The following is a 27,289-nucleotide window of genomic DNA, read 5'->3' on the forward strand; positions in this document are numbered from 1 at the left end:
TCTTCATTTTTTCATTTCCAATCACCATGACTTGTTTGAAGAGTTCAAGTTCTCTTGACTGAAATCCTCTGAGGCTCTCGATGATAATTAAACTCAACTTGAGGAATACACCTACACTTCCTCGGAACGAATCTCTTACCACTCCTGATATCCGCCTTGATCCTCAATCTCATCCTTCTTGCTAGATAAGATCAAGGGAGTGTTTCATGACGAGTCTTGTTGGTGATTTTCTCTGACTTATGTACCCTCAGCCAATCACGTGCGAGGATTTGCAGTAGCTTATAACAATAGTTGATGAAAATCACTGACTGTTTGTTTTGTGAAATGCTTGACTACATATATTACACCCTTCACCTTCAGTTAAGAATCTCCTTTTTCATCTTGATCGTTATCTTCTTTAATTCATGATAGGAGTCTAAGGAATGCAGATATGATGAGGACGCTGTTCAGAGCAAGGTTATTTAACCCAGATTCTTACTAGATCTTACACTAAGAATGTTATGTTACTAAGTCAGTAGAATTCTATATGCATACTGCGTACACCCACAAGGTTGTGCCATGCTGCAAGGATGCATTCACATAACACACTAAAGGTATCCAAGAACAGTATCCATCATCAATTCATTAAGCGCATCAATTAGCGGATGATCATACAAAACTTGACTCTTTTCATTTCTGTGCCATTAATGTCTCCATTGAGAGCGATACGAGCGGGTGATGAGAGGGAGCCTTGGCAACTCTACAGATGCCCCCCTTCCTGCTTCGGTTTCCTCTCGCGTCACGTGATGACATTTCTGGACTATTTAGGGATGTTATTTCACTGGAAAAACCTCAAATGTTGTTAACTGGGTGTACATCATCACTCTCTTGCAGTGCTAGTTTTGTTATTTTCCAATTATAGAGTGTTAAAGAGGTTAAAAGGATCCATGCCTTTTAAAAATTTTCATTTTTACCATTAAATGCCTGTTAACACAATGGATTTTAAGGAGTTGAAAAGGACTTGTTCCTTGTCAATTTTTGTGGAATATACCACAAATCTATTTTCATGTTGGATTACAGGATGTATTTGCGGGCTTTCAACCTGTAATCCATATTACACCTCAAAATCTCCTTCTTGATAAGTTGGGTTTCTTGGCATTAGATTCCCCTATCTCTCTTTCCCTTTGACACTTATTAGCTTTGGTTGCTCCTTGTCGTCATATCCTTGTGTAACTTTTTGGATTCCCAGTTCCTTGAGCCAGGAATCACTAGTAAATCTCAAGATTTTAGTCATGTATTATGCTTAACAATCACTCTCATGGTATCTTTATTTCTTCTTCTCCTCCTCCTTCTCCTTCTACCCCTCATTCTCTTCCTTTTACTTCTCTACCATCTCTTTCTCCTCCTTCAACCCTCCCCCTCCTCCATCTTCTTGCTTTTGTTTGAATGTATCTTTGGACAATGATTAAAATGTATTTATTTATGAATTTATTACTTTTTGATATTGATATACTTATTTGTTTGTTTATTTTTGTTGTTGTAGTTGTCATCATCATTATATTTGTTTTGGGGTGGAGGGGTCGCACCTGCAATTGTCATATCGCCATGGGGTTAAAAAAAAAATTTGGCAGAGAAGCAAAACTGCCCATTCACCTGTACTTCCTGTCCTCTGACTTGGCATGATCATCATAACATTGTAGTCCTTTTTTAGAAGGTGAAGATGGATGTTTGTGATCGGAATCTTATCTTCGTTGCTTGACCTTGAAATCTTCCTCCGGGTTTCCAACTTTGTCGAACCTGCACAAAGGAATTCTTGCTTGTAATGCTGAGTAAGGATACAGTGTCAGAAGCACTGGACTACTGCATGAACACCTTGAGAAAGAAACCCTGGGAATTAGTAAGCTTGTGTGAAGACAGAAAATTCAAAGAAACAAATCAATGAAAGAAAGAATAAGAAATTTATGAGCATTGACATCACTGAATGTTGACATCACTATTGATATGGACATCCTCCCACTGGCAATGCTGCCAATATTTGTGATGTCACAACTCCTCAATAAAAAAAAATACTTAAATTGCCACTTTTTTCGAGTATATCCACAGATCAGCTGTTTTTTTTCTTCATAAAATGTGTCATGGACAAAGTTTGTACTGTCATAAGAATTAGCAAAAATAGATGTTTTAATATCATCTTTGATATTTCTGTCTTCATAAAAACTGACTTGATCAAAGGTTTTCATTCTTCTTTAACTGGATACGACTATTCTGGGCCCTATTGCGTGAAATCTACTTTTATGGTAACTTTGTCGTTCAACGGTAACTACCATGTTAATGATGCTCAACAACCAATCAAAATGAAAGATTCAATGCATGGATCGCAAAGTTACCTTGGTGGTGACTTTTATGCAGTGGGGGCCCAAGGGGAGTCATAGTGAGAGGGGAAATTGTTTTAGGGCTTATGTTTAAAAAAAAAATCTTTCCTTTAACTGCCCCCCCCCTCATCTCATTTGCCATCAGACATAGACTTAATAGATTTATTAAATCATGCGAACCACTGCTATTAAATCAACTCATCATCCAGGCATTGATGAAATTGTTGGCACTGAAACAACATTTTTGTATTGAAGATGCTTTTCCGTATCCGTAGATCTTTCATAGTGGAGAAGATGATTAAGAGGAAATATGTGTCAAGGTTATTCAAGGAGTCAAGGTTTTGATATCCTTTTTTGTTTATGTGTCAGACGTAGCAATATAAAGATTGCCTGTGCAGTCATTGCTTGAGAACTCAGGCTTTATTAAGGAAGAACCCATAATTTTGATAATTGTATGACTCAACGGAAATTAAGAGATGAATTACTTGGTTATATTGAGCTCAAAATGTTTCCGTTAAAGAAAAATCAAAATATAATTGAGTGTGCACATTGAGAAATAATTATTAAACCACTTTTCTACTAAGTTCCCATATATTATGGTCTTATAATTACTGCCAAGTTGTACATCGTCCATGTATATGACTGGAAAAATGCACACTCAGAACAACTTGAAGAAATGTACTAAATTTTCATGAAAACAGTTTTATTCAAAATAGATATTTTCTTCATTATGAAAAAAATAATTTGTTTCTCAAGATGAAGGGAAAAATATCGGTAAAGAAAATAGTTTTCATGCTAAAAGAAACTGAATTTTTTTAAAATAAATATTTAAAAAACTGCTACTCTCATCTGTATTTCTCTTCGTTGTGTATGTGAACGATATGCTATAAATGTACATGTAGCTCGTATTATCAGATAATACTGAATGCATTAAGCTCTTTCCGTAGAACATTTGCTTTCACTTCAACATCCTTTGGAAATATAAGGACATGTATTTATCATCACTTATAAAATTTAGTTTTTGGGGTATTATTGAAGTACTATTTTAAGAAGATTTGGCCGTTTAAAAAAAAAATCAAATATCTATTGTTCACCTTAATGTTTTGGCAAAGACCAGAGAGAATGAAAGATTGAGTGAAGTATTTATTACTTTGTGAGGAATGTAGAATTTGCTGTACATTAATGCCACATAAATTAATCTTCAATTAAAGCGATGCACCCTCCCCCTTTCCTCCTGAAATAATAACCCAACCATGATTGATTTACCGGACTCATCTGAAACTTTGAGAATACAAAGGATGTTCATGTGTGATGAATGTTGATAGTATGTTATCCTCCTCTGAGGATAAAGATCTTCATGTTACTGATGGATGTAAACTACATGTAGACCTGGGCCCCGTCTTACAAAGAGTTGCGATTGATCCGATCGATCGCAACTATGGACGGCCAGCAACATCAAAATCTATTATGCATGTTTGTTCAAAATATTTTCTAGCTATGATGTATATTCATGCATTCATTGTTGTCTTGAAAATTCACTGTGCTTCTCTTTGTTTACAAAGGACATTGTGACCATTTCCTGTAGAAAACATTGACACTGATGGCTTTCCATAGAGTTACGATTGATTGGATCAATCGTAACTCTTTGTAAGAAGGGGCCCTGGGCCCTGTTTTACAAAGATTTTGCAATTGATCTAAGCTTAACTTTAACTTTATGTCTTTACCTTTACTATTTGAGTTCGATTTTAATATATCACAACTCATAGTAAGACGGGGCTCAGGGACACCACTTTAAGAATGAGTATGTCTGTTCAAATTGTTTGTAAATATGATGTATCAGTGTTTTAAGCAACGGGTGTGTGCTCCTCTTGCTCCAAATGTACATTGTGTTCATATTCTTGAAGAAGAATTATGCCAACAATCGATTTCCAAAGTTGAGATGGATCAGATCAATCACAACTCTGTGTGACACTGGTTCTATGGATTCATCTCCGGTGTACACAGATCGATTGGGATCTTACCGATGGATCATTGTGTGTTTAAGGTCTAGTCATAATAGTCTGGAAGTCAAGCAGAAAGGAAGTCTGTCATTGTCCTTGATGTTGTTAGGATGTGGTCTGAAGATCTCGGACAATCTTAAGACGAGGATGTCGTCTTGTGACCTGTTTATTTTACAGTTGATCCCCTTCTGTCTCGTTAAAGGTCATTAAGTTCAATCTTGCAATAGAGTACATGGGGTCCAGGACAAATAAGTATAATTCTGGCTAGACCTCATATCAATAGGTGGTTTCAAACCGCCTCGATCATAAGAATCCCCGTTAAATTACGAGAACTTTGTAAGGCTAAAAATACTCATTAATTATTCATGCATTCACACCGCCCCAACACATATCCTTCGGGATAAGTTCCTGAAGTTACAAGCATGCGCAGTATGGTCTGATAAGCAGGCAAGGCGCGAGATTGAAAATCACTAGCGCTAGCTCAGCAGCCACCCACGGCGCCCGCGCACAACTACACGCTGGGCTAAAAGTTCCCGTAAATTGCTTTCACATTGCCAAAATACCTACGACCTTGGAAAAATCCCCGCGAAAGTTCTCGTAATTTTGACAAGTACCTACTATTTAGTGGGTATTTTCTTTCGGGGAGATTACGCGTAATTAGCTTTCACATTGCCAATATTACCTGGTATTTTCAGGGTAAATTTCCCGATCAGAAAATACCTGGAACTGACGAACTTCAAGGCAGTCTGAAACCACCTAATGGGTTAATGCTCCCTTTCCTTGATCATGATGATGTTCTCAGAGCTTTATAATGATTATTGTTTATAATTTGCTGTTATATAATACTTTGTTTTACTTTATGGAAAAAATATCATATATTGTACTTAACTCAATTTATACTGTTTGTATAAAAGTTTCATTTGCAAATGTCATTGTAATTATGTTCTGTTGAAAATGAAATAAAACAATGTTAATCTGAATAATTAAAATGATGATAAAGATGATGATTGCATTCTAATTGAATGCAAAATAACGAGGATGACAGCGCTACTCTGAAGTTTAATGTGAAGTTCTTATTATCATCATGCCATTGAAATTTCTGAAATATACATGTGTGTGAAGATTAGTAAATTACAGCAAGCCAAACCAAACTTATTCCAAGGCTGTAGAACAGAATGATCCACAACATGATAATAACATTATCATGTTAAGCAGGGCCCACTGGGAGAAGAGTTTTCGGAACTGAAGTGGCTACCCTGGGTAAAATATGATGTTATTAATATTATTATTATATTGCACTTTCTTTTTAATATAACAGTGATGGAACAGTGTTTATTTTCAATTTGCTCTTGTTTTCCATGTGTTCCATACTTACAGGACATGTATGGCCATAGATCACTTCCGTACATCATTGGAACCCCAGCCTTCATGCAAGACGATGATGTCGGGCTGATGGACTTAAGTGAAGAAGGTAGATATCTTGAAAATTATTTTCTAAAAAGTACTTTAAAAATCTACAAAAAGCTATGTTTCATACGAAATAATAATTATCAATATTTCTTTTTTTTCACAGAAACTGAATTTACATTTTAGATGATTTTTATTGACAAATAGTAGTGGTGTAGTATTATAGATATCAGTGCATGATATGTGTATGTAACACTGCATTTATTCCTTTTGTCTTGGGGAATAGTCTCCCTTCCTCAATAAGAAATGCTTTATCTATTACCTTCCTCAAAACTAAACTAAAAACCTACCTTTTTCAAGAGAATATTTAAATGAGTCACTTTTTGCTGTATAATTTGTAGAGATAGTAGGCTTCCCATTTCCAGTAATTAGAACTTAATCGTACTTTCGTGTATTTATTTTGTTAACTTTTTACTATTGTAATGCGCAGTTGAGTATATACATGTACAAATAGAAATTGCGCAATATAAATTTACAATTTTTTTTTTTTCAAAATGGCAAGTTTTGAATTATCTTGGTTTCCAGAAAGAATATTCCCATTTGGCAGAAATAGAGAAATTCTAATCCATCCATCATGTTCAAGAAAATGTCAAATTTGCTACAAAATAGAGAAAATATTCTCCATTCATGGCTAATCAATGAGATTAAGGTGTGGATTAAGCTACCATCTGAATGGCTTAGTAATGTCACAAAGCTTGTTTCTTCCATAGTTGCTAATCTCATTCCTTATGGCTCAATGAGTTGTTGATAGTGTTGGCATGGATGAGTAAATAATGATTTTGATCAAGTATTTGGTTTATGCAATGCTTTCCATTAATAATTGTTACATGTATTTGCCAATAAAAATTCTGTGTAATGAATGTTTCCATCAAACAATTGTTGATGATTTTATTTTTTGCCAGAATAAAACGTAGGCCTTGATTAAAAAAAAAGACATTTTACGGTTTACCAGATGAATTTACTAACTTGTACGCTACAGGTATTGAATGTGATTTTCAACAACATTTAATAGTTGCTTGCATGTATGCAAATACAGAAAGCTTTCCTGGGTATACAAAAATAGCCCTTGTAGCCATGTTTAAACTCTTAATAGTGATCTCTATCGGGACATTTTAATAGACTTACAAACAATTGCAAATCGATCAGGGCCCCGTCTTACAAAGAGTTACGATTGATCCAATCAATCACAACTATGGATGGCCAGCAACATCAACATCTAAAATGCAAATTTGTTCAAAATTTTTAGATATGATAAATATTCATCATTCTCTTGAAGATTGAGTGTAATTCTCTTTGTTTACTATAAAGAGGATTGTGCAAATTGCTTGTAGAAAAGATTATGGTATTGATGGATTTCCATACTGTTGAGATTGATTGGATCAATCGTAACTCTTTGTAAGACAGGGCCCTGGTGTCCCTAAATTAATCATATATTCTTGCAAGTAATTGAAAAGTTGCAATCGATTGCTGGTCTGCTTGGAGCTACATGGAAGTGTAAACTGATTAGCTACAGCTATAATAGATCTATCAATTGTAAAATTGCAAGAGATATTTGCAATTGATTGCAAATATTTTCTTGCAACATTCCCTTTAATGCACAGGCTAATGCTTTTCAAGATGTAATCATCCTCCCCCTAAATAAGCTTGTTTTACCATCTAATAGAAACACTAATAGAAACAACTTGGATTTTGAGCTATATGTTTGTTTCCTCTCTTATTATGTTTAGGTTGGTAACCAATCTTTGAAGTGAAGTTCTTATCTTGTTTTCTTTTTTCTCTTATCTTTTCTAGAAGTAGAAGATGATGACTCAAGTGTGGAAACTCTCAGTGACTCAGAGAAGTCGGAACTGTCAGATTCTGAGGTATGAAAGTATTGTGATTGCTCTTCTTTGTGATTGTATTCTTGTTAACAGAGGGGAGACCTTTGAAAGACTGTTTTGAAGTGTTTCAAAAAGTTTTTGGACTCACGAAGACCACTGAAAGATCCATCAGAAATCGTGAAAGACCTTGGAGATCTTTGAAAGTTGTTTGAAAGACCGTTTGAAAAATCAAGCAAGTTTCATGGTCTTACAGCGGTCTTTCAGAGGTCTTGCTCTCTGTGGAATGGGGGTTTAAGGCTCCCGCATAATTAAAACATGGAACCAATAGTCTGGAACATAGCAGTAATGATTTATACACGCTGAAATAAGAATCAAACTCACCCTGAACATTTGATAAGTTTTGGATATGAAGAGGGTAATATTTTTCATTATGACCTCTTATTCAATGCTTGTTTATAAAAAATATATGGTAAATAAAGGGCATTTGTTGCCATGGCAACCAGCTATACTTTTCTGAAAATTTGACAAGTTTCTTATAATGAAAAAGATAATAGCTGAAATCATTATTTCCTCTTATTCTAATGTTACCTTACTTTAAAGTACTAGTATAGGTCATATGTTGCCATGACAACCCACTATGTCATCTTCTTGGTCAATGGGTTCCTTTTCGAGGAAATAGTCCATTTTCTCATTGGGTCAAATGCTTAATTACAAGCGACAGTCTTAATTGAAGTTTTCCCCCCTCCTGCAGAGCATGGGAGAGGGATGTTGTGTCCGCATGGTTCGTTTCCAATTAAAGTGGAAATTAGAGCCATGCCCATTGTCATTAGAACCCTTTGCTGTCTCCCCCATGGATCCCACTAATTGATTAATTCTGTAGGGTACCCCAGCTGTCTTTCATATGAATTTATCATTCATGTGACTATATGATGAATTATCTTGGGTATACCCCGTGGGAGGCGGAGACTGTGAAGTCTATGTTCATGGGTTCATCATAAACTTCATCAGTTCAGCGATAGTGACATCATGTTCATGTTTGTTTTTGTACCGTAATTTGAAATAAAATCCCTCCTTTTGTGGGTGTTGATATTTTAATTCCAAAGACTTGTATCTTAATCATTAATATGATTCATATTTGAATTCTAGAAAATAAAAGCATCGTTGAACACCATAAGACAACTGTCATGTTTAAAAAAGACTTGTTATGATAATAAATGCACAATTTCTATGATAAGGTTAATTATCAGGCAATCAGATGAAATGATTTTTGTAGTTTTAAACTGTTAAATGGAAATTCTATATTATATAATAATTTTTATGAAACATTGCTAAACATATTTCTTACTTCATATTCCCCCGTATCAAGCAGTATGTAACTCATTATGATACATGTAGAAATTTTGCAAGGAGTCACTAAACTTAGTCTTTTTATGTTAATGATTTTCATAATATTTATTGACAAACATGAAAATCACGTTCTAGGGACTTATATAAAGTGTGGATTGATAAGTTTCAAATGTCATTAATTATTTTTTTTTAAAATTCTATTTTAGTATACTGACACAGAGACGGAGTCTGAGTTCACCGGGGGAAGGCAGAAGATGACGGCTGATACAACCGCAACATCTACCAATAGGGTAAAATAGCATGACCGATTACTTAAATTAAATATTCAGGTTTTACACAAGTGATTACAAATTATTCAGAGGAAAGGGGTTTGTACTTTTTTCTGTTGAGTAGAGAAATACGACTACATTTATTGACCGACAAAAATGGGTGAAAATGGGAGCAATTCTTTAAAATAATCCTTCTTTAGCATATCAATTTATTGCACAATCGATTTAGGAACAACTGGGTGAACGAATATATAATTATAACATGGTAATTTCATATAGTGCTAGTAATTCTCATAGTGTTTTACTGGCCATTATCACCCTCACAATTTAAATTGTGCTAGATTGTTCGGCAAATTCTTAAGTGATGTAATTTAATTTGGAAAAAAAAAGTCAAGCACAGACTCTATAGTAATGATTCAAACATTAAATTATTAATGTCAGTTTTATTTCATAATGATTTTTTTTTTTGGGGGGTGCCATTTTTTCCATTGTTTCCCATGGAATCTTCCACACAGTGAATTGGTGGGATCTGAATTAGCATGTTGAACACCCATGTCTTCACAGTATGCATTGTCTATAGAGGTCCCCCCTCCTCCCCCCCCCCCCCCCCCCCCCGCCCAAAACACCTTTGATTAATGTCCCTGGTAGAGGTTACTCAATATACTGGGGAGCATTTCATGGAGATTTTAATCATTGATTCTCATCAACGGATGTTTTAAGCTACTGCAAATCCTTGCACCTGATTGGTTAAGAGCAAATTAGTCAGAGAAAACTCACTGATACAAATTTTAATGAAACGTTCCCAAAGTCTCAAAATGAGGGAACTATCTTGAAAACGATGCTAGCTATAGTAATTACCATTTCAAACTATAGAGGGCAGCGTTACGATTTACCAGGAACACTTTACCAAAAGTTCATTTACCTCTTGTTTTCATACCAGAAGGAGACAGGGTTTTTAACAAGTCTGATTGGAATAATGCGATCCTAATCAACACTTGACCTATTATAATTATGCAATTACTGAAATCTCCAAGGCTCGCCCTCTCTCCTCCATGGTCTAGTACAGTAATTACAGCATTTTTGAAGAGTGATTTTTATCATCGAGTCCACCCGACAAGCAATAGACGGGGGTTGGAATTGAATTATCCTTATTCAATATTGAAATCATTCATCATTTGATGAGCAGTGATTATAAGATCCCCCATTTGCATAAGAGTTGAGTAGATACATGTACACATTTGATGAGGCAACAAGTTATTGCATTTTATATATTATTAAAGGACAAGTCCACCCCATCAAAATCGGATGTAAAATAAGAAAGTTACTACAAAACAGTTATATGCACATCCTGATCGGTATGCAAATGAGGAGACCGATGAAGTCATCCACTCACTATATCTTTTGTATTTGATTATATGAAATATGAAATATTCTAATTTTCTCCTTATTGTCAAGTGACACAACAATTAATTCCTGCCTGAACATGTGGAATTAGCATTGTTTAATACTACATGTACATGTATATGGTACGGTCAAGTTGGTCCTTATTGTCAAATCTGAAAAAAATGAAATATTGTATAATTCAAACAATAAAAACGAAAGAAATAGTGAGTGAGGGACATCTTCGTCTGTCTCATTTGCATGTCACTGAGTTGTGCATATCACCGTTTTGTGAAAAATAAGCAAAACTTTTAAATGTCATAACTTCCTTATTTTAAATCCGATTTCATGCTAGTTTTATGCTAGTTTGATTTTTCTCTATTTATTCAAATCATCATTTTTCTTTGTTGGACTTGACCTTTGATAAAGTTTATAGAATTTTGATACATTAAGAGTACCACCCTGCCATAAACACAAAACCATCGAACAGTAGAGATACAGTTCATATTCCTGATTACATGCAGTTGTAATCATATTATCGATATTATTTGCACAACATTGAAATCAGAGCCCCTTATTTTACATTTACCTGACAGGAATGTTCCAAAGAATGCTAAATACTGCAGTATAATTCAGTCATACATGTACATGCAGATGCAGGTTATGTGTTATGTGCAAGTTTTCCCGCACGAAGGTCGGCAAGGATTGCGTTGCCTCGTTTTCTATGTCATTTTGTCGGCATAGCGCCGTGAAAATGCAGAATACAGAGAAGCATCTGTGCCGAGTGCATGGACGGGGAATCGATTTTGACAGTTGCAGTATTCGGCATTCTCAGTATTAACAGGCGGGAGTTTCATGAAGCTGTTCGGAAGTTACGAGCGACTTTGCGAACGACTGGTGACCTTTTCTTGTGGTGAATCATTTTAATTGGCGTGGATTTAGCTCGTAAGCAAAGATCACCAATCGAAAGTAAAGTCGCTCGTAGCTTACCAACAACTTTATGAAACATTCACCAGACCTGTCATGTAACGTACAGCCCTGTTATATGTTTTGGGAGGGTGTCGAAAAGGTGTTGGGACGAATGAGGCACCCTCATGTTGTTATGTGCTGCATGCTGTTATTAACCTGACCTTAACCTGACCCCCGTTTTGACTAACAGAGCGATTCTGAGGAGTCCGATACCGGGCTGTTTGATGACGACGAACCGTCGGACCAGGAGGCTGCAGCACAGGTATGATACAATGGTCGATTTCGATTTCGGTGTTGACCTTTCGGTGTTGGTGTTGACCGTATGATGTTGGTGTTTGGTTAGTTTTGTACCTCTGCACAGCACCCAACACCAAAATCAAGCTGGTTCTGGGACGAATCTTATCAGGTGTTGAGCTAGCTACACATATCAGTAATATGCTTTGGATCGTCTTTGGAAACACACATGAGTTGTTGAACCTCAGGACAAGAATCTGAATAATTCTCAATGGGCACTGGGAGGGAAGGAATTCCTTGAATGCTCGAATGCCAGATCAGAGTAATAGTATGTAGGGTTTAGAAACATTGGTATATAAATATTGCGTGTTATTGTTACTCCTAACACCAACACCAACAGTGACATCGAGCACCAACACTGAACATGAAAGCATCTTTAGATTATCCATCTATGTATGTAGATACCCTTCTGTTTTTACTGCATTAGTCCTTGCATGATGTAGTATAGTCGTAGTCAGTAGAAGTAGTAGTAGTAGTAGTAGTAGTAGTAGTAAAATTGTATATATTCAACAACCAACACATGGCAGCCCAAAGGCTGGATTCCATGGAGAATATATTGACAATGATTCAAATTTCAATAAAATGCAATTTTATTACACATTTACATTTGTATTGGATACAGTTCAATGATATATTCATGAGAACGATATAATGAAAATGATATGTGAAATGTACCAGTATCCTTGTTATTTCAGTCATTTATGTCATATCCTTGTTTTATTATGATATATGTTCAAGTACATACATTCATCTGTTGATGTTTAGTGGGATGGGAGGTAGGTATTTGTACATGTAGTTGTCTCATCATGGTTTAGCTCGGGTTTCACCAACTACGGAAATCGGGTGGCTCTTGTATTATGCCTACGGGAGTTATTAGAAGTCAGTAGCCAATGGGTTAAGTTGAGTGATATTGGTGAAACATGTGTTTGATTAGTTTGCAAGCAATTGGAAAATTTATGAATGATTTTAATTATGTGAACATCACCAAGGATCAATTTTATTACCCTGTGCTAGTGATATGGTATGCTTACAGACTTACATGAATCTTTCCCCCTCTCTGTTTACTGTTCAGCCGATGAACTTCCAAGATGAGTTGTCCACCAAGCTTGGAGGTGGTATGCAAAGGGGTGCACCCAGCCAGGAACCGGGGGAGATGACGGGTGAGTGACCATGCCCTTACTGACCACGCCCTTTTTCTTCCAGACCCTCTCCTCCGAAGGCATGGAGTTACTGTTGATGATATCTGAACAGAAAAAAATTTGAATGTTTCACACACGAAGTAGTATTTCGATACATGGGGAGCATGTGTGCGTAATTGAGTTCTACAGGAGCGTCGTGACCCAGTGGATTAGTCTCCGGACTTTGAAACAGAGGGTCGTGGGTTCAAATCCCAGCCATGGCGTAGTTTCCTTGAGCAAGGAATTCATCCACAGTGTGCTGCACTCGACCCAGGTGAGGTAAATGGGTACCGGCAGGAAGTAATCCCTCAAAAAGCTGTGTGCACCTGAATAGGTAGCCTAGCTTAGCCGGGGTAATAATAATAGCAGGGCCCGCTGGGAGAACAGTTTTCGGAAATGAAGTGGGTACCCTTGGTAAATATACCGTTATTATCATTATTATTACAGGAGTATATCAATGAGATATCATTATTTACGTCTGAGAAGGACCATTGATGTCACCATCCCCCCCCAAAAAAAAGTTACCCGGGCCCTACCCTCCAACCTCTGCATCAATTTCTAACTTACAACTTGCAAGCTTGGATTACAGGTGAAAACCATGACAAGGTCTCACAGTTGGGGCAAGTGGGCATGACCTTGTCACCAGTATTCTGAACTCATTTTTATTCAAACTCTACTCTTAAGTTGTGGTTTAATAATATAAGATTTGTATAGCGCACGTATCCACCTTGCTAAGTGCTCAAGGCACTCCTATATACTTCTTGCTGGTACCCATTTACCTCACCTGGGTTGAGTGTAGTACAATGTAGGTAAATTTCTTGCTGAAGGAAAATCGGCATGGTTGGGACTCAAACCCACGTCCCTCTGATTGTAAGACGAGAGTCGTAGCCACTAGACAACGATGCCCCCACAGACAATACTGATGCCCCCTTTATATTTTCTTTCTCTGTAGATGAATCTAACAGGAATCGATCCATCTCAGAAGATAGCAAAGCATCATCTCAGGAAAGCTCCAAGAAAGGAACGAGAAGAAAGAAACTTCCACTGGATAGAGAGAAGAAGAGCAAAAAGAAGAGATCGACATCTAAGACTGAAGGTATGTAGTAAATGATATCAACTCTCTATTTCACTAGAGATAACCCATGATTGCAGTCAACAGACTTATGAATGTTTAGATAGGTTTTAGATGTTATTTTATACCATGATCAGACTGAAGAGGGGTGGAGTTTTTCCAGGGGATTTATCTAAAAAGCACTGAACAGTTGCTACCTGTGTTTCTTTTTAAACCAATTTCGCAATCTCCATGTTTGCAGCTCCAGATTTCTACAAAATACAGCGACCAACTAAAAATGTAATATGTCTTCCCCCAACTTGATAGAGTTGATTTAATTTTATGTTTGTGATTGCCAATGTGTACCCAACAATTGTAAAAAAAAAAAAAAAAACATAAAAAAAAACCCCCATAACTCTAAAACCTTAAGAAATATTTTTACTTTGAGGGATCAAAATTAACTAAATTTGTAGACCATCCTGCAGAATGGAAAGAAATTACAAAGTTTGAGCGTGGACTAATACAGAAAAAAACCACTGAATTTTATCTGCTGTGTTTTGAACTGTAGAGGGAGCTTTACAAAGTTCTTCTTAATCTGTGATTGAGTTATCAGGAGTCACATCTGTGGTTTAGTTGGTAGCAGTTATTGAATTAGTGAGGGACGCCAGCTGCAGGTGAAGCCTGGTATAAGAGAAAAAAAATTACAAGTTAGATATACATGTAACACTTAAAGGTTAGGATCTGTCTATCAAACTATATAAAAAAAAACACAAAAAATGCTTTTGATGACTTATTTTGGGCTTTGAGGTGGGCAGTCACAAATGGAGAATAATTGGGTTCAAACCTATACATTTAGTAACAAAAATAAGCTTATCATTCTCTAGAACTCCAAGCATCATTAAACAAAAATAATGCTTTCAAATCCCAAGTGGGTATTAGCCAAAATGATTATTGTTTTTTTAATGGGTGTTAGACCCAATTGATGTAGACTAAATGATATTTTCGTAGTGGTATTATACAATGCAGAGTTTTAATCAGCGTTCCAGCAGGCATGACTGCTGAAACACAATGTTTATAATCAGTTGTGATGGACTGTAAGGGCAGAAATTATACCTGTAACCAGTTAAAGGAGAATGAAACCGTTGGAACAAGATAGCTTGTGTGAAAACAGAAAAATCAAAGAAACAGATCAACGAAAGTTTGAGAAAAATCTGACAAATAATGAGAAATTATGAGCATTCGAATATTGCGATCACTAATGCTATGGAGATCCTCACATACATCATGGATAAAGAGTTTGTATCACCATAAAAAAAGCAAAAAGAGACATTTTGGGGATATTTTATAGTCCATCAAAGGGAAAGTTGTTCACATGTGACATCACACATCCTTGTCGCATTACCGATAGGAGGATCTCCATGGCATTAGTGATTGCAATATTCAAATGCACATAACTTTCTCATTATTTGTCCGATTCTTCTCAAACTTTATTTGGACTTATTCTTTGATTTTTCTGTTTTGACACAAGCCTACTTGTTCCAAAGGTTTCATTCCCCTTTAAAGGTAAAAGACAGTAGTTGCAGCAAACAATTATTTCACGAGGAGGTCTTTTAAATCAAGGTTAATTGTCAAAATATTATCATACATCTAGATCTGGTACATAAATGTAAACTTATCTTTGTAAATTATGAAATCTTAGCTCAAAATAAATAATTCTGATGATCACTAACACAGTAAAGCATAGGTGGGACACTATTAATATTGCTTCGGAAAAAACCTGACATTTGATGGAATTCCATGCTTATTTTGCTAATTTTGCTCATTTCTCAGCAATCATGCATTTTCTTCCAGAACTTTTTGGCACATATTTTTTATTCATTCATGCAAACACTTTGGTGGTAATTTCATTGGATTCTGTTTGAACTCATTTTGAGATCATTACAACAACTGGTATTTATCTTTAAATGACAATGAGGATAATTTTCACATAAATTGATTATTAAAGATCTATTGGAATATGTCGCTTATTGTTGATAATGCTGGTGTAATTTCAAGCAGCGATCTTACTGTTCAAAGGGAATGAACTACCATGTCATCCTTCCCAATCGAATAGTGTGACGTCATGTATTGAAATACTTATGCCTGTCGTTGATGAAGTTGGATTTTTTTGCCTCGTTTGTTCTTTAATTGTGTATTTGTACATTATATGAATGTGAATTTGGGGAAGACGACGCCCCCTCCTCCCATTCTTCCCCCTGTTGATGGGGGAAGTTAGGGGAGGGTTTGACTGATCTGATCTGTTGTAAATAGGGTTCCATGACAATTGCTCCAGCGACAATTGCTCCGATGAAAAATCTGCATGTTATTAAAGCCAAACATAAAGCCTAATCTCCAAAACTAAATAAATCCTAATTCTTATCTTCACATTATTCTAAATCAAAAACTGTATTACAATCCTAGCTCTAACCCTTTGCACTCTGAGATATTAAAACCAGAGCAAATGTCGCAGGAGCAAATGTCGTGTCACTGTAAGTGGACACAATTATACAAATGTCAAATTCAAGTTTGATGAGAAGAGTTTTGCTTTGACGAACAGTTGGATTATCATATTTTCTATTTATTGGCTTGCCAATCTAGTTTCAAAGTTGTCAACAGAAATAAAGATGCTACAACTTCAATTTAACACGTCATGTACTTACACTATTAAGCACTAAAGTATAAGATTCACCTTATTTTTCCTTTCAAACAATAGTGCTGTATTTGCCTGCAATTATTAACCTTTGATCAAGATAAGAAATGGCTGCAGTACCCCTGTACTCTGACAATCCAAACCTCTTAATCTCAGTTGGGATTAATCCAGAAATATCAATATGGATTAAGGGGGATTAATGAAGGAAAAAGCAGGAGCAGTAACCTGCTAGTTTGAGATAAAGGCTGGAACGAATCTATTAAAGCAACGCTTAATTGACAGTTATATTTGTTGTGTGAGTAACAACATTTTGTGGGCGTGGCCATTGAAAGGGGATTTAGAGGGGAGCGGTTCAGTCCCCCTCAGCTGGAGGAAGCTATCTATTTGTTAGTGTGTCATGCTATCTGACCCCATGGGATTAAGCTGGATTAAGCTTGGAGAGTGTAGAGTTGGGATTATGATGTTGAGGGAAATGTGTATATTTCTGAAAAAAGCAGTGGTGTACATGTATATGTTGATATTGAAATACAGGAATATGAAAATTTCATTTCAATTAAATATCAACATTTATAGATAAGTTTCAAATATACACATAATTTGAAAAATAATATACATTTTAATTTTTATTTTAGTATTTGTAGTGACTGAACTTTTCCTTACTTAAGGACGTTCCACAGTTAAAGTGAAATCCATGTCATTTTCACCAAACTTTGCACATAGATAGTTTAGAACCTTAATATTCGAAATATGCAAAAATTAACATAGGTCCATGTGCTTGATTTTTTGCTATAGAGCTTCAAAGTTCACCAAAATTGATGTTCATAAGAAATGCGCATTCAAAAGAATTTGGCATTTTTAGACCTCGCAAGAATACTAGCATGAATTTAAACCTCTATTACTCAGTCAAAATACACGAAAAAGTCATCAAATTTCGCAAGAGAGTTAATAATTGTATCGTTAGAATGGAGAATCTATTTATAGTGCTATTTGTTTGCAACTTTAAATCTAACAGCACAGTAAATTCTTAAAAATGGCGTAAAAGATAACAAAAACCGAATCTCAAAAATGTGAAATTTCAATAACAAACTACAAAAGTGCAATAAATGCTGCACTTTATTCAAAATCCATGTCATTTTCACCAAAATTTGCAAAGTTGTAGAGGAAGCTATACCTAAAAGGTACAAACATTAAAAAATAGGGGTTCATGTGCTTGTTTTCGAACTATCAGCATTTTTATTAGAGCAAATGTGGTTTTTTTAACACCAAAAATGCGCCAAATGCTTTGTATCTATGTGAAGAAAAAAATCAAAACCACTCTACCATTTATTCAAACTCGGGGGTCATATTCGTGATTCTTGGCAGTACTGCAGAGTAAAGTATTTTGAAATTGTAGAGATATTTTTTAAAATGGTCCATGGAATAATTCCAGTTTTTAGCTTCATAAAATAACGCATCGGATCTGCAGTTAGAGTGCAGATGATGAGAAAAATCAGCTCCTACCCACAGCTAATCAATCGCCTGTTCATCCATTGTGACGTCAGCGCGCAGAGTGTAAAATATGCGCAGATCATAATGCGCACAAACATAACTGTGGAACGTCCTTAAAAGGTCCTTGTAAACGTAAAGGTTTTATTCTGTATGATTTACAATATGTAATGTATAATTTGAAGTTTTTGCATTCTTAATCATGAATGCAGTTGTTTTAAGATATTTGGTTGCCATTTCATTTATTGTTTTATAATGAAAAGATAACCAATACATGTACATGCTTTTAAGGTCAACATTCTTGATGGAAAAATGGAAAACATCGCGAGACAAGAAGAAACATTATGGAGATTGAGATAAACACATTATCTTCACTAATCCTCTTAAATGAGAATAATTTGATTTTTTTTTCAATTCTTCAGATGATAATCTATTTGGTGAGCAGCCTGGCCAAGATGGCGAAGCAGAGGATTCTCCGTTTGGAAGAAAAGGACTTTTCAGTAGTTCAGGAGGAGGACTCTTTGACGATGACAAAGAAGATGATGTAAGAGATATCTTAAATTTGGTTATAACTTTAATCCCTTCTATTTCTTCTATTTCTGGGTGCGTCGTGACCTAGTGGTTAAGACTCTTGTCTTTTAATCCGAGGGACGTGGGTTCAATTCCCAACCATGGCATTTTCCTTGAGTAAGAAATTTACCCACATGTTGCTGCACTCAACCCAGGTGAGGTAAATGGGTACTGGTAAGAATTCGTCAAAGAGCTGTGAGCACCGGAATCGGTATACTAACTTAGCCGGGTTAATATAGGAGCGCCTGGAGCACCTAACAAGGTGAATACTAATTACTTGTGCAATACTAATCGTATATTATATTTTTTTCCAATGAAAATATGGATGGAAAGCAAAATAAAAGTGTTGCTTTCTCTTCTCATTTTCCTCATCCTTCTTCTCCTCTTCCTTTTCTCCTCTTCCTCCTCCTCTCCTCTCTCTTTCTCTCTCCCCCCCCCCCCCACCCCCTTGGTGTGACATGTGAAGCCGTCTGGTAAATTCAACTCTTCAAAACGATCCAAAACACCAAACAAAATGTGGACATAGGTTTCATGAATATTATTAGTGCCGGATGAATGCCAAAAGCTTAATTTACCAGAACAAGTACATGTAGGAAACTGCCAATACCAATGAAGGTTCTACCCTTCTCTCATTATGATAAGTACAATCCAGTCTGACACTCTTATAATCTCATCTTCCACTTTCACCTTGTGTGGTCTCAATGAAACAAAGGCTTGGTTCACACGAAAGTCTGACAACTTTAACCTAGTGAGCTTACAGATGTAAAATGAGGTTATCTGGTAATAATAATTTATAATAATTATACTTGCTTATGTAGCGCTTAACACTTACTTTATCAGAAGTCTCTAAAGCACTCTACAGTAACGCAGCATAATTACCTTGGCTTTAGCAGTACAGCTGTTATGCGCGGTGGCATTTCAAAGAGAAAATTCCTGCCAGGTACCCATTTACCTCACCTGGGTTGAGTGCAGCACACTGCGGATCAATTTCTTGCTGAAGGAAACTACGCCATGGCTGGGATTTGAACCCACGACCGTCTGTTTCAAAGTCCGGAGACTTATCTCCTGGGCCACAACACTCCACAAGCGTAGTCAGGGATCATGGAACACCACCATGGTGACTGTAACTTAAAATTTTCTTGAAGTTTGAACATCAAGCACTTTGCTGAATAAAGTTTCATCAACATACATGTATGTCACCTGACAAGTTATCAGATCTAACAAATTTCCCTCATTTTCATTTATTATTATTATCATTATTTATTCGGCAAATAATACAAAAATACTTTTCAGTGTAAACAATACAAAATAAGAAATATCAACCATTGGAATGCCAGGGACAGAAAAAGTTAACTGAATTACTGTGGCATGAAGCCTCCTGTCCCAATTCCAATAGTTGATTTACAATATAATATTTGCTGTTGTCGTTAAGAGTACAACGATGATCTACCCTCAATACAGAGGAGGACGGACTAAACCTCAGGGCCCTGTTTCATAAAACTTGTTAAAATAACAAATTAGCGATAACACTTAAAAGCTACTGAAATATTTCAATCTGATTGGCTGATATTGAATTTTTAAAGAAAATTTGCATTTGTTATAACAAGTCTTTATGAAACAGGATCCTGATTCGATTCGTGCGCAGATGGTTAAATTACTAATTTCATTGCTGTAGAAGCAGCTGTCATCAAAAATTGACGTTCCTTTATTGCTGGTGGGTTATTGTTTTAGACTGGAGGCTTCATAAGTTAATTTCAAAATATACGTCATTTCCATAGGAACAAAACACTTGAATGACAAGATCAGAAAGCAACGTCATGGCGTGATGGAAGCACCCTTATTATTGCCCTTCTATGAATTCTGTATTGAGATGTTGTTTAGTAAGCATGAGTAATCTTTTGTTTACGATCGGGATGATATCATTTCAAGATTTGATTACCATGTTGACATTTCACTTGATGGATGTTTGTTAAGATTTGACATTTACTTTGTGATCTATAAAAAGTGCACTAGTAATTTGGAACAATTTGGGTGTAATGGGCACCGCATTTGCCACCTTGATCTGATAGAAAAATTCAGAAATTTCTTTGAAAAATGCATTGGCGTCTGTCCCAAATTTGTATTGTTTAAAATTGTAGTGAATCATTTAGAAGGTTAATTATTTTCTAGGTGAAATTTATTATTCAATGTGGTATGCTTTACCGCACTTATATTAAGACTGCACTTTCTTAACAAGTCCAATACTTTATGTTTTATTACTGTTTGTCTGTCTCTTTGTTTCTGTGTTTCGCTGTGTGTTAGTCTTTCTCTGTCAATCTCTATTCTGTTTCTGTCTGTCTGTCAGTTTCTCTCACGCTCTGATTATTTACATACCCTTCATTTGCAGATTCTGCTGTTTCAGTCTTTACTCCTCTATTTTTCTCCCATCTTCCCCTGTTCAATATTTCACAGTTTTTTTTTTTCCATAATAGATCATTCCATATCCTGTATGCTTACTTACAAGTAAATAGCTTTGGTAGTGTTTCTTTAACACATTGTCTTCGTACCATACAAAGACACCTTGACTTTTTTTTAAGAGTTACCTGATGAAAAAAAGTTATTATTTATTTGGAGAAAGATGTTTAATTTTCCCCAGATTATTACATTTATAATTGACTCTATTGCATTTTCTGTATGATTTATAAAGATTTTCCTTATTTATCAATACATAAGTCATTCTCCATAAAAGATGAATATCAAAGTTGTTTGATTTGCAATATCAAATACATTTTAATTTACTTCGCTATTTTGTGGACTATCAAGTCTCAATGCATACACCAATAAGAAAATGAAATATACCGACCAGGCTGAACCATACCCAACAAAATATAAACAAATCGTGAAATAACCTGAGCTATGACTGAATCCATTGGTAATGCGGTTAAGACATAACTTCCCTCCCTCCCATCTATACTGTACATATTCTTCTATGTATAGCATTCACTGTAGTCCCATTCAGAGTGATTCATGTTGCTGATTCAACTCAATTAGGCACGAAGAGACAAGTAAAATTATCGACTTTGCAAAATAAGTTGTAGAGGGGCTTGTCTATGATTGTTTCTTGGTTGTATCTGGTGGTATCGTGTCGCTTGGGTAGCACAGGAGCTACCAAGGTCTGTTCACACTGGAAGAAAATAACGTACATGAAAGCATGTTATTGGGTGGGTAGCACAGGGAGTCTGAAGAGGGTCACATTGTAGTGTCGAGTAAAGATTCCACTTTGCTCTTTATTGTAAATTCATCTGAGTGCTTGAGCCTCCCCCCCCCCCCCCCCATCATCCCACTCAGATGGTCATCTATTCTGTTCCATATGCACATTCCTATTTTTTGGATTGAATTGTCTTTGAGGGACTTGGTTTTGAATAAAAAAATTCTTGAAAAATCATTGAAAAGGAGGTCTTCGTGAAATATTTGTGCTGAGGAATATTTTAGAAATGTTCACGGAGCAATCCTGAAATTTAAGGGTTGATTTTTGCTAGGTTTCCTTCCAAACAACTGCGATAGGGAAAAAAAAAACCTAACCCATTTTCATCCTTAAGGGGGGGGGTGGGGTATCTCTTAGAATCCTAAGCAAGCTTGTGTTTGTGGTGTAACCTAAGAGGGGCCGGGGGGGGGGCAGGGCTGGAAGTCATGCCATTCCTTGAGTGTGTTACATGAACCTTTCTTCAGTGTAATCGAGGGAACTTACAATAGAAATGCATCTTTCTGCAGGTCATCCAAAAAATTGACAGTTCTCGGTAAGAATGAACCTAGAATTATTATATGGAAATTTGTGTTTAATCCAGGAAAATTATGTCTTTTCCATTCGGGTTTAATTTGTACGTGTATACTGTGTGTACAATAAAAAATAGTTCACACGTCAGAAAAAAAGTGCACACTTTCAAAATGAGACAGTAGTAGGAATAATCTTCTCCAGGGCCACGTTTCATAAAGACTTGTTATAGTAACAAATGCACAACATCTATAACAAATTTACCATCAGCCAATCAGATTGCAGGATTTCAGTAGCTTTTAACTTTTATTGCAAAGTTGTTAGTATAACAAGTTTATGAAACGAGCCCCAGTAGTGTAAGCTTGTTGTTGATAGGGATTAGAGGATGTAAGTTCTTAGTTTGAATGAAAGAAGAGAACTTTGTCTACTGGGGTGCCACGCTTATTAGTCTCAGGTTATCAGACTCGTTAAACAATAGTTGTGATAGTTTTATTGAGGGTTACTGCATATAGTTTATCTCGGTTCCCACCAAGGTCACCGACTTCTTGATTATAGCGCACAGATTGATTACTCAAGTGACTGAAGCATGGCAAGGATTGAATGGGAACTTTCCTTTTTTTCTGTTTTATGGCTTTATTCCACCATTGCCCCAGCAAGTTAAAGGAGAAGAAATATGTTTTGACCACCAAGCAGATGTGACTAACCCTTCAGAGTTCTTCATGTTGCGATGAAGACCCTTAAACCCCTACAGATTTGTCAATAATGGTTTTGCAACCTACTATAGGGTCTGAAATATGAGACTACCCAATGCATCTTCAGAGGTGTTGAGAGAGACAATATACCAGGTTTCCAAGATGATCGCAAGAAGCTTTGTGCGACTCCACGAAGATTCAAACATGGCTCCAACAGACGTCTCTTTTGTCGTGGCATGCCATTCTTGCCCCCGTCCATCGTCAAAACCACGGAGCAGCTCTGGAGTGGAGACATCAGCATGGGTGCTAACATCTAGGTGTGGCCATTTCTTTTACCTCTCTTACACCCCTTGGGCGGTACCCTGAAGAATTTCTTGGTGAAGGGTTTTCACCTTTATGGGGATATGGCAATAGCCTTCCCCCCTGATGCCAGTAAGGATGACATTTTTGTGTGCTTGGCCACGTATGGTGACAGTCGCGCCATCATGAGGCTGGACCAAGGAAATTTCTCACTGACGGTCGAAGGGTACAAGAATGTCTCGCCTATCCGCAAGTGGTTGTCCAAGTCTTACAGGAGTGTGCCTGGTGCCATCAAACGCCTGAAGGGCACTCGCGTTTCGGTCAGTTCTTAACAAGAAAATTATCTTGAAGATGTAATCATTATAAGTGGGAAGAAGTGAGTTAGGTCTATGTGGAATGGTCTTTCAAACTTTTCAAATCCACGTAAGGCTGTATCATTGATCATGATTCATTGAATTTGACAATGTACAGGGTTTACATGTTATGATCTTGTGAACCGGTATGACTTGATGCAGTATCAGTGGTTTCAAACTGCTTTTAATAGGGCCTAGTTCAGCTGTGATGTGGTGCATGTTGTCGTTATAAAGTGATGTATCACCTGTGTGCACAAGTGGAGTCGTGACAAAACGATTGTTTGATGGATGACGCATAGTGCCTTCCAGGGTATCAACAGGAGATCAGCTACCTGAAGGGCGTCAAGACCTTGACGGTGTCGTCAACCGTTGCCACCGTCATCATCAAGATGATTAACCTAATGTGATCATGAATGTTCCCTTGGAAAGTCCTTCCCCTTAGAAACATCCTTCAAAGGTATCACATCACTGTCACATGAAATCTTAGTCCTAACTGCTCTGCCAAGATATGCATTTTCCTGCAACCTCTCGGGTTTCGCAGGTTTGGAAGAACAGTATTCATGCGAAGAAATGTATGTGATCTTGACACGAGTTGGATATCTGCCATGCATTCAGGTCATTGTATTTCTGTTTCTTATTTTCAAATCCAGGGAGGTTTGTTTGATGAGAAGCCGTCAGCTGTCAGGAGGGACGTTGCAACAGACCATGTTTATGAGGACATAGTCGGTAAGTCAACCTTTAAGTTTGATTTATCCATAAATAAAAATGCAACAGTAACAATTATCCATGATTTGCAAAATTTTGCACATGTAAAGGCAAATATGATATTAAAAAATAAGTCCAAGACTTTGTTGGTTAATATGCTTTCTAATTATCTTCACCTCTGTTAGTCTTATGTTGTCCCCTTTTCTCTATATGAGAAATGTTGTCATGCAGGCCAACTGAAAATTACAATATTACCTTATACTAATATGATTCAGTCAGCAAGTTGGAAGGCTTTTATTCATCCTCCTTGTGGATTCCATTGTTCCCCATTCATCTTTCTACTCCATCCCTTTTTACTCATTTCCACTCTCTACCAAAATTTGGTGTGTTATTTGATAAGACGTAAGGGTGCCTGGTAAATATCTAACCATGGATGTGAAATTAAATCAATAATCCAACTTTAGATATTCATAAATTTAATGTATTTAAGGTTTAAGAATCATGTATAAAAAACTCTTTCATCATATGTCATTAATTTGAATTCCTTATCATTTGAGTTGACAGGGAAATTATTTAGATTCCAACCTAATTAGTTTGAATATGAATTAAATAAGTTGGATTATTGGAATCCTAGCCACAGCGTGTTTTCCTTCAGCAAGAAATTTATCCTCACTGTGCTGCACTCGACCCAGGTGAGGTAAATGGGTACCGGCAGGAAGTAATTCCTCAAAAAGCTGTGCGCACCAGAATCGGTAGACTAGCTTAGCCAGGGTAATATAGGAGCGCCTTGAGCACCTAGCAAGGTGGATACTTGTGCTATACAAATCCTATATTATCATTTATTATTTCAATTGATAGAATTTCCAAATTACTCATATTTGCATACTAATGACCTTATGCAATAATTAATATTCATATGTAAATAGGAAATGAAATCCTGGATATTAGGCCAGTTCGAGATAAATCCCATCAAAAGGATAAAGTCATTTCCTTCCTGTATTGCGCACTACAAGTAGGAAGTTCAGGGGAGAAAGTATCGCCTTTCCTGCGCTACAAACCAACGCCATGCGACTCAGGAGAATTCAATAGATCTGTTAGAAAAAATACAGAAACAATGAAAGATATAAATATTGTGCATCAGTGACAAGATATCGGGTAGCAAGTTGGAAGTAATCTCTGTAGAGGTCTTGTTTCATGACAAACTTCCGGAAGGAGCTGAGCTCAAATTTCCTGCTGTATCCCATATTGCATCTTTCTCTCTTTATCTCCTTTCCTTTCTTCTGTACATGCGGGTGCAGAAATGCCCCCCCTTGGTGTTATCCCTTTCCTTTGATTTATCTTCTGAGTGTGCTCCTGGTTTCTATGGTAGAGTGATTGTATTTCTTTAAGAGCAAACTTCCACGATATGAATCACACCCAATCATAAATTCATATCCTGCAGGGATTAAGATTTCTTTCATCTTCTTTCCAGTCATTATTTATTTTTATGGTGGGTGACAGAGCTGTGTTCTTGTTGATGAAATAGCTTTTAGCAGAAAAGGGTCTTTCTTTCCTTATGAAGGCAGCAAGGGAATTCCTTGATGACAAACGTGCTTCAAAGATCCAGGTCCTTGTGCATAAAGACTTGTTATAATTATAATAAATGCAAAATTTTACTCTCAGCCAATACGATTGAAGGATTTCAGTAGCTTTTAACTCTTATTGCTAATTTGTTATTATAACAAGTTATATTAAATGCCCCCCCCCCCTGGTCCAGTTGCATAAAAGTTGCTCTTATGATACTTCACCCATCCAATATTGCATGTAACTTGCCTGAAATCCTTGATTCTGATTGGATGTTGAGCATTGTTACCATGGTAATAACCATTGGATGGCAAAGTTACCATTATGGTATCTTTTATGCAACAGGCCCCAGTATTTTTTTATGCAATATTAATACACTGTCCCATATATGCTTTTCTGTGTTAGTGATCATCAGAATTATCGATTTTACAAAGATAAGTTTACATTAACATACCAGATCTAGATGTATGATAAAATCTTGACAATTAACCTTGATTTAAAAGACTTTTTCATGAAATAATTGTTTGCTGCAACTACTGTCTTTTACCTTTAAGACATGATGTGTCATAAAAGCAATCATTGTAGAATTAATTATTCACCACAAAAACCTCCAGATGATCTTAAATCTATTCAATTCCCATTAACCTTTCCCAACAAGATTTATTATTTATAGAATACATTTATTTATTTTTTTTTTTTTTTTGGGGGGGAGGGGATGTCCAATCATACTGGCAAAGAACATAGGTAATCCCTTCATCGTTACATGTACATTGGTAACTTATATCTCTCTGCTATTGCAGAATTCGAAATTTGAATGAATTACCCCTTTTCATTAAAAATATTGTTTCAAACTTGTTTAAGCATTGCCAATTTAGGGATCAGTAGTGTCAAATTCCTCTTCATGAAATGATGACATCAATGATTTTTGGCTACCTTTCCTTCCCAATGTGTAGGTGAATGTGCTCCATATAATACACAATGACCCTGACAGACTACTTGCTAGGGTGTGCCAAGGTTTCTTCAGCGCCCACAGATATTACTATATGTGGGACTGA

The 27,289-nt window shown here is 36.3% G+C and overlaps 1 protein-coding gene across 1 annotated transcript; it reads left to right on the forward strand.

The window, feature by feature from the left end:
• The first annotated feature begins 5,731 nt into the window (after window positions 1–5,731).
• Window positions 5,732–27,289, forward strand: LOC135155753 (WASH complex subunit 2-like). Its single transcript, XM_064105883.1, has 9 exons — window positions 5,732–5,822; window positions 7,610–7,680; window positions 9,192–9,275; window positions 11,794–11,865; window positions 12,970–13,057; window positions 14,028–14,171; window positions 18,723–18,844; window positions 24,617–24,739; window positions 27,188–27,289. Exons 1-9 carry the CDS (start codon window positions 5,732–5,734, stop codon window positions 27,287–27,289), a joined length of 897 nt encoding a protein of 298 aa, XP_063961953.1.

Source organism: Lytechinus pictus, chromosome 10 (assembly GCF_037042905.1).
Source record: "Lytechinus pictus isolate F3 Inbred chromosome 10, Lp3.0, whole genome shotgun sequence".
In the NCBI taxonomy this organism is placed as follows: domain Eukaryota; kingdom Metazoa; phylum Echinodermata; class Echinoidea; order Temnopleuroida; family Toxopneustidae; genus Lytechinus; species Lytechinus pictus.